General features: G+C 60.5%; 1 protein-coding gene across 1 annotated transcript in view; it reads right to left on the reverse strand.

Annotated features, from left to right (window-relative positions):
* Positions 1–4,984, reverse strand: part of KDM6B (lysine (K)-specific demethylase 6B) — a 12,160-nt gene extending 7,176 nt beyond the window's left edge. Inside the window, exons 1-11 of the mRNA XM_010843208.1 lie at positions 3,842–4,984; positions 2,638–2,761; positions 2,240–2,382; positions 2,006–2,147; positions 1,679–1,777; positions 1,367–1,586; positions 1,166–1,258; positions 920–1,081; positions 628–837; positions 205–540; positions 8–115 (exon numbers count right to left, since the gene is read on the reverse strand). Coding sequence (XP_010841510.1) covers positions 8–115; positions 205–540; positions 628–837; positions 920–1,081; positions 1,166–1,258; positions 1,367–1,586; positions 1,679–1,777; positions 2,006–2,142 — 1,365 coding nt within the window. The 5' untranslated portion in view covers positions 2,143–2,147; positions 2,240–2,382; positions 2,638–2,761; positions 3,842–4,984. The remainder of the gene's footprint in view (positions 1–7; positions 116–204; positions 541–627; positions 838–919; positions 1,082–1,165; positions 1,259–1,366; positions 1,587–1,678; positions 1,778–2,005; positions 2,148–2,239; positions 2,383–2,637; positions 2,762–3,841) is intronic.
* Positions 4,985–7,968: the final 2,984 nt, after the last annotated feature.

The following is a 7,968-nucleotide window of genomic DNA, read 5'->3' on the forward strand; positions in this document are numbered from 1 at the left end:
GAGTGGCAGCAGGAGCCGCCAGGAAGGGGTTCCGACTACTGTGTGCCGAGGGCCCCAGGCGGCCTTGGTGAGAGGAGACCTCCAGCGCGGGTGTCTGGTAATGGTCAGCGCCGGGCTGCAAAAGGAGCAGGACCGTGGTCAGAGTGCTGCTCCAGGCACAACACCCCGGCCTCCCCCCCGCCCCCACCTGCGGCTGTCACTCACAATGCCTGGGCTCGGCTCCACGCCACGGGGACCAGTGTTGCTGCTGCTGCTGCTGGTGGTGCCGGGGAGGCCGGGGGGCCGGGAAGGGGCGTAAGGCACGCAGGCGGTGGTTGCTGCTGGTGAAACGCTGGAGTCCATCCGCGACCTCTGAACTCTGCTCTCTCTAAGGTCACTTCCAGGGGGACGGGTGGCAGGCGGGCAGCCATGGCTCTCTGCTCCTGGGGGGCGGGGGCCTGGGCCTGGGGGAGCAGCCGGGACCAGCCGGTGGCCAGGGGGGTGAGCAGGGTAAGCCGGAGCCGGGTATGGATATGGGTGAGGCAGCGAGTGCCGCTGCTCCTGTCAGTGAGACATGAGGATACCGCATGAGAAATGAAGGACATGGGGACCGAGCTGAGAGGCAAGCAGCCACAGAGGGGAGCTCACCTGGCGCTCTGGGGGTGCTAAACCCTTGCGCTCGGGGCCCCAGGCATCTCCATGAAGGGTACTCCACAGCCCTGGCTTGGTCAGCTGAAATGGAGGGCTGGTGGCTAGGCCGAGGCGAGGAGGGTGGGGGGAGGGGGTGGGGGTGGGGGTGGGGGGTGGTGGTGGCGGCAATGGTGGTGGAGGCAGTGGCAGCCCTGGAGGAAGGCCCGTCTGGAAGAAAAGAGAGTGTGAGAGTCCCACTCCTCACCCCAGCCCTACTTGCTCACTGCTGACCACCCAGGTGCCATCATACCTGCTCAGAGCTGCAGCCTCTCCTGCGCTTGCCACCAGGGCTGAGCCCCTCCTCCCCTGAGGGGCCTGAGAGTGCTGCGGGAGGCACAGGCTGCACCACTGGGGGTTCAGCGGCTCGTTTCACTGGGGGACCCCCCCGCTTGGCCCCGTAGTTCCGTTTGTGCTAAGGACAAAAAAGAGAGAGAGAATGGCACAGGTGCAGACCTGGCCCAGCCCTCGTCCCTAGCCCACCCAGCCCCAGCCTCACCTCAAGGTGTAGCAAGTTCCACACTTGCTCCAATGGGGGCAGGACCTTGGGTCGGTGCTGGCAGGACCCAGCGTGAAAGTTCCAGAGCTGGGCCTGAGAAGGTGGGGGGAGAGTGCAGAAGACAGAGCAGAAGCAGATGGAAGATGAGAACAGTGAATCAGAACTCACAACCCCAGCTCCCTGTGTCCTGCCTCATCCCACCTGCTGGAGTCGGCCGACCCGGGGGCCCAGCTCAGCCAAGCTTCCTCCGTATCGAAGGGCGCTGTGGTAGCAGCGAATAGCCTCCTCACTGTCATGCTCTGACTCGTACAGCTGCCCAAGCTGCTCCCACAGCCCTGGCTGGGCTGGCTCCCGGAGCAATGCCTGCACACAGCCATGCAGGGACTCCAGCTTCCCATGGAGGGGTCTTGGGGTGGGTGTCCTACAGAGCAGAAGGGGAGGGGAGGTGGTGAGGCTTGAGGAACAAGGCCCAGCCTTACTTCCCATCCCCAGCACCTTTCAATCCTCACTCACCCTGGAGCATAATACGGTTTGTTGGGGTGCCCAGAGCTACTGCCGTGTGAAGGGGGTAGGGGAGCAGAGAGTGGGGGCTGCCCGAGGCTGGCAGAGCACCTGGAGAGAGAAGGACTCTGTTACTCTACAGCAAGGTGGAACAGCCCTGTCTCTCTTTACCTAGGGAAGAGGAAAGCTGTGAGGAAAACAGAGAAAGCAGCTGAGGGCTACACTGAGGCCCACCAGACGGACAGCAGAAGAGAGGGATGGCACCAGATGGATGACAGAGGCTGAGGAGCAGAGATGGGAAAAGGAGTGCCTGGAGGCAGAGACTGAACAAGTTCTCACCTGCCTCCAGGCAGCCATGCGCTCCGAGGAGGGGGATGGGGCGGGCAGGAGCTCCAGGCCCCAGCACAGCTCAAGCCCCCAAGGGCAAAGGCTTCCCGTGCAGCGCGGGCCCCTGGAGGGTCCACTGCCCGATGCATCCAGCCTAAATCAAAGAGAAGAGATGATGATCCTACCGGAGACAAAGACTGAGCCGTCAGGGTACACACAGCCGACTCGGGCCCAGTCTTCCCTTACCAGGTCAGCAGTGGCCCCAGGAGCCCTGGAGATCGGGCACGGCCCCCTGCCCCAGCTCCCTGGAGCGATGGTCCCTCTCCAGCCGCTCTGACAGGAGTGCCCACTGCTCCCAGAGAGTCGCCCAGGGCTTTTCACAGCCAATTCTATGGAGAGGAGAGGAAAAGGAGTGAGGTGAGCTGGCCAGCACACAGTCGGGGCCGCCGGCTGTGGCCCCTACAGGTCTCTGATCTGCGCAGAGATGACTGTCCCCGAGGAGCGGTCCACCTGGCCTAAGGAACCCTCGGAGGCCCAGAAGAGTGGAGCACGCGGGAGGGCAAGCCGGGGTGAAGGGGTGGCTGCGCTGCCAGGTTTCCAGGCGGGAGCCCCGGGGGCCGAGCTGCAGCGCAGCGGCCGCTTACCCGGCCTCCGTGGGAGCGTCCTCTCCCGGCGTCGGCGAGCTCCGGAGACCTGACCAATCACAGGACTTCCTCTCTCCCCAGAAAGCCAATCATCACCCGTGTCTCCGCCTCAGTAACAGCCTGGCTGGGACCAATAGGCGCAAGGTTAGCCCGGCCGCTGCCGGGGGAGGAGGGGCGGCGGAGCCGGTCAGACGGGCTCTGCCCGGGGTGACCCCAACGTGACCCCGCGGCTCCCACCTAGGGTCTCCATCTCCAAGCTGACACTCGATCGGGCAAGGCAAGCGAAGCCTGAGACCCATCCGGGTGAAGGCGGCGGGTCGCACACTCGGGCCGGCATGGAGCATGGAGCTACCCGTAAGTCCCACGCGCCCACAGAGCCGCCAGTGGTCCGCGCTAGACCGCCCGAAACGCCCCCTGCCCCGCCGCCTAAGACGAAAGGCTGGCACACGGATGCATAATACCAACATAGCCGTCGCTACCCCTCCTCACTTCATCTCGCCCAGCCTCTGACCTCCCCACCCTCTAGGAACTGCTTAGGGCTGGCCACTCAGGGCAATTTCTATGGCACACAAACCCGCCCGCGCCGCGATCTGAGCGCTCCACCCCCCACCCCTGACCCCCATCCCCAAACATGGTCAAATCCCCAGCTTCATACCCAGTTCCTCCAGCTCCACTTCCCTGGCTCTGTAGATCTTCAATACCAACCGACCCCCAAAACCAAAACCCCCCTCTAAGCCCCCAACTTCTGAGAAGTCGCGCATGTGGTCCCGAGTGGCCCCTCTCGCGTGGCTCCCGTATCCTCTATGCCCTTACCCGCCAGGGCCACGCGGTTCCCCACGGCCCACGTGGCCCCCGCCCCCCAAGGGAGGGGGGATTTCGGGGGTTGCCCGTGACGTGGCTACTTGCGCAGCGGAAGCGGCGTGTGTAAGAGTGGGGGGGGGGGGTCCTTCGGGAGGGAGGAGGGCGGGGCCCGCCAGGCGGTGACATCACCCTTGTCCCACTCTCACCGCCCACTCCCTTAAAGAACCCAGAACCCGTTTCACTTCCTCCTTCACCCCGCCCCCCAACCCTTTCCCGTCGGTGCTGGCTAGACCCACGAAGGGAGCAGCGCTCCCATTCCTGGGCACTTTCCCTTTAGCCCCAGTTCTTCCTTCTCGGCTCTCTGAGCCCAGGATCACGGTCCCCTCGCCGCCTCCTCGCCTACCCAGCGTCCCGGCAGGTAGGAAGCCGGCTCCGCTCCAGGATCGGTCCATTCAGAGTCTAGAGTACAAAGGGCTTCGAGAGGCAAGTATAGAGTACAAAGCGGCGGGGGCGGGGCCAGCGCTCCAGCTGGAGCTAGCGCCGGGCAGGAAACCGGGGGAGAACGCGCGACGCGACGAGGGGCTGGGGGCGGCTGGAAAGTTCGCCTTCACCAAGAGAAGTCTGCCCTGTGGGGAAATTTCCACCCAACCCACAAGGGCAGGCAGGTTTCTGGTGAAAACAGTCCACCCTCCGCAGGGCAAGGTCATCTGTTTGCACGCAAGCGCTTGGACCCCACAGGTCCCGGCGAGCCCTGGTAGGCGCTGGGGCTCTGCGGACCCTATCCGCGATTAACGCGGAGTTTCGGTCAGAACTATCTCCTCACCAAACAGCCTGTATGTCAGTTACCAAGCCCTGGATCAAGTACAGCGCTTAACTGCGGTCAAGCATAGCCCTGGCCAGTTGCCCTGACCTAAGTCCTGGGACTCAGGGACCAGACAAGGGAAAACGGGGAACCGAGGGTCCGGACATCTGAGGAACAGACCCCCGACTGGGAAGTGGTGCCGAGGGTGCTGCCAGTTACCAGGAAATGCAACTTCCCCTTCTGCGATGATGACACTTCCCCTCTACCACTTCCCCTTTCCCACGGGGAACTGACTCAGCTTTCCCTAAAACAGCCAGTCCCGTCCTCCAGCTCCTTTCCACCTCTGTCCACAAACCCCTACGCCGGTACTCGGAATACAACAGCCCTCTCTCTCTCGAGAACAAAAACTTCCTGTACACTAAACACACACTCACTCTCGTCGACCACCTCGGGTCCTTGTCCCCACCCGGGACCCAGGCGCCTGACTTCCCATCCGCCTCCTGTACAAAGCCCTCCCTCGCGGTGTGATTCAGGCTTGATGTGGGGGAGCGTGAGTCACCCAGAAAACCTTCCCCTTATTCCCACTGACTCAGCCCCCGCCTCCCTGAACACACACAGACACACACACAGTCAGAGGCAGACACAACTCAGCCCACACACCGCTCCCCACCGGTCCCGCGGAATTTCCCCTCTCGTCTTCCCCCACGACGGCCCCTCCCCGCGCCGGGCAGCCCCGACGCTGCGCTCACACCTGTTCCCCAGCGGCCGGCAGCCGGCCCGTGCGCGGTCCACTCTCACCACTCTCGCTTTGGGGCAGGAATAGCCCGCCCCGACTCCCAGTGTCCGTACTAACTCAGGGGAGGGGACAATCACCGGCAGGCACAGACACCCACAGGCTCTTCAAACACAGATGAGAGACAAACGCACGCAGCCAAAGCCAGGCTGGGAGGACAGTACACTTCTTGGCAGGCATTCCAGCCTCTCCCGTCGGACCCAGAGTCCTGGGAGTCAGCCGCTCCGAAAGGGTTAACTCTTCTCCAGCCGAAGCCACGCCCCTCCATCCGGGCACTCCCGGCTAAGCCCAGCTCCGCCCCCTCCATCCGGGCTCTGGACTCGGGGACTTTAACCGGCCCCCCTCCCCCTAGAGCCCCGAGAGAGACCCACTCTATCAATCACACCCACTTAACTCTCTCTGGGCTCGAGGCCGGAGGAGCAGCACACCCCGCTCCTGCCGTGCGGGATGAGGAGCCAGACGTGAGCACGCAGATTCACGTGCCGGCCAAAGACAAGACCCCGCAGATAGGGTATTACCGAGCAGGCCGTCAGCAGGCACGCGGCACGCGCGGAGGTGGAGCCGGCCCGGGAACCCTGCCGCGTCCTGCTCGCTGTCAGGCCCCGTTCTGCCTGGTGGCAGCGAGGGGTTACAGCTCGCTTCTTACCTGGGGGAGGGGGAGGCGAGGGGAGGGCCGCCGGCTGGGGCTCCGCTGTGACTCAGCCACCCCGGGCAGGCAGCCCGCTCGGGATTCCCTTCCCCAGCCTTCCCCCGCTGCTGGCCCCTCCCCGCCCCTCACCGAGAAATGACAGTGCCGGCCCCGGCCCGCTGTGTGTCACTGCGAGCCTTGTGTCTGCCTCTGACTGGACCGCTGTGTTCACCAGTCTGTCTGACAAGGTCGGCAATGTGTGGGTCCTGGTGTCTGTCTCCGTGCGCACCTGCATATCTGCTCATCTTGTCTCCTTCAGTGCCTTGTCTGACGCGTTCCTGTCATTACGCCTGTCTACACGGTCTGTGTGTCTGCCTGGCTCCTGTCTCGGTCTTTTGTCTGGGACTGCCTCTGCATCACTTGCGTGATCACGTGTGTCTCTCTGCACATGCCCTTCTGTGTTTGCCTTCATGTTCCTGAACAGAGTCAGGGAGACACTGGAGCAGGCTGACCCTGCTGAGTCCTCGCCCCACTCCCCCGCATCCTGATCCCCCGCATCTTGCTGGATCAGTGAGCCTTCTGTTTGAGTCAAGTATTTAGAGGTTTGCCTGCCTTCATTTGTGGAGCATCCCAGGTGGTTCAGTGGTAAAGAGTCCGCCCGCCAGTGCAGGAGACGTGGGTTCGATCCCTGGGTGGGGAAGATCCCTTGGAGGAGGCAATGGCAACCCACTCCATAGGCTACAGTCCTTGGGGGTGCAAAGTGTGAGACATGACTGAGGACGCAGGCACTGCCTTCATTTATGTCCTATTCTTCAACAACTTTGCTTATCCTCACAGCTCCCTGTGCCTCCCATTGTGATGGTTAATTGCTAGCATTTAGTGAATACTTACTACGTACCAGGTACAGTGTTAAGCACTTTATAGACATTTTTAAAAACTCCTCTCTAGAACCTGACGTCGTACTACCCCATTTTACAGATGAGGAAACAGGCTCAGCAAGGTTATATAACTTGGTCAAGTCCTTGAGTAAGAGCTAGGCTTCTTTCCAGAGCCTTCTTCTTACCACTCTTCTATAATGCCTCTGTACTATTCCCTGTTGGTTTTATCCGCACAGGATGTTTCCGGGGTCAGCCTGTCCCTCAGCTTTCCCCCATGTTACCATCCCAAATGTCTCATGTCCTCTAGAGAAGATGTAGGTAGGAGGCTGTGCAGTGTTTCTCAGAAGCCATCAGTTTCTTGGCCATGAAGCTCACTCAGTTAACACATTCAACGCAATTCCACTGAGGCACCCCAATTGTGCCAACCATCTTGCCAAACAATGAGATACATAGAAGAAAACTCTCTAAGTCCCACTCAAAACAGTATTACTGAGTAGTGGAGATGAACAACACGCACTTAAGAGAACTTAGGTCTCTACCTTAGGTATAATTTCTTCTGTAAAATGGGGGAGGGGATGGAGCAGGGCCTTGGGCAGAGAACTGGCAGGAGGAGACAGGGAAGCAAAAGAGGCAGGTTTTCAAGACAGTGGCCTCCAGTATCTCTCTAATTCAGTTTTCAATCACCCTCCATAAGCCAAGCTGTTCAACAATTCTTACCAGGGCAAAGCCCTCCTCATTCCAAAAAGAGAAGAAGAAGAAAAAAAAAAAAAATCCCTCCAGCTATCTTATCTCTACTTTCTGCCCTGCAAACCCCAGGTTAATTCAATAAGTAACTGAGTTGAGGCGCTTGGGAAGGGGGATAGATTTTTTTGGTGGTAGTTAAGAGGCTGGTGAAGTACAGGGATGAACCATTCATAGGCAACAGAGGGGAGCACCATAAATGAGGAAGACTGAACCACTCAATCACCACATGGTGGGGGGATGCTCAGAGTTGGACTGGACCATTCTGAGGCATGGGCATGATCTAGATCATACCAATCTTTCTTGCATGGGGTGCAGAGTTGGGACTATTGCGGGGAGGTACTGCATTGCTCAGGGCAGTACTTACCAGGTGGAGTTTGGTGTGCCCTGTCTCATTGGAACCAGTGTCCCAGCAGTAGGGTGCAGCAGACCACAGTGGGTGAGGTGGGTGGTACTACGGGGCTGGCATGGTGCCTGGGGGAACCTAAAAGAAAAAAAGCCAGTTAGAGGTGGGACTTCCCAGGCTGGAGAATTTTCCTGTGCCCCCTATCCCCTTATTGAGGAGAAACCTGGCTCTGGTGGTCAGATGGGATGGGAGAATCCGAATCTGTTTCCATGGCAACCAGAAAAAGCCAATCCAAGAGCCTTCCCCTTTAAGAAGCAGCCTGGACCAGAGAGTGAGGGCACA

The sequence above is a fragment of the Bison bison genome, unplaced genomic scaffold (genome assembly GCF_000754665.1).
Source record: "Bison bison bison isolate TAMUID 2011002044 unplaced genomic scaffold, Bison_UMD1.0 scf7180017864180, whole genome shotgun sequence".
NCBI lineage: Eukaryota > Metazoa > Chordata > Mammalia > Artiodactyla > Bovidae > Bison > Bison bison.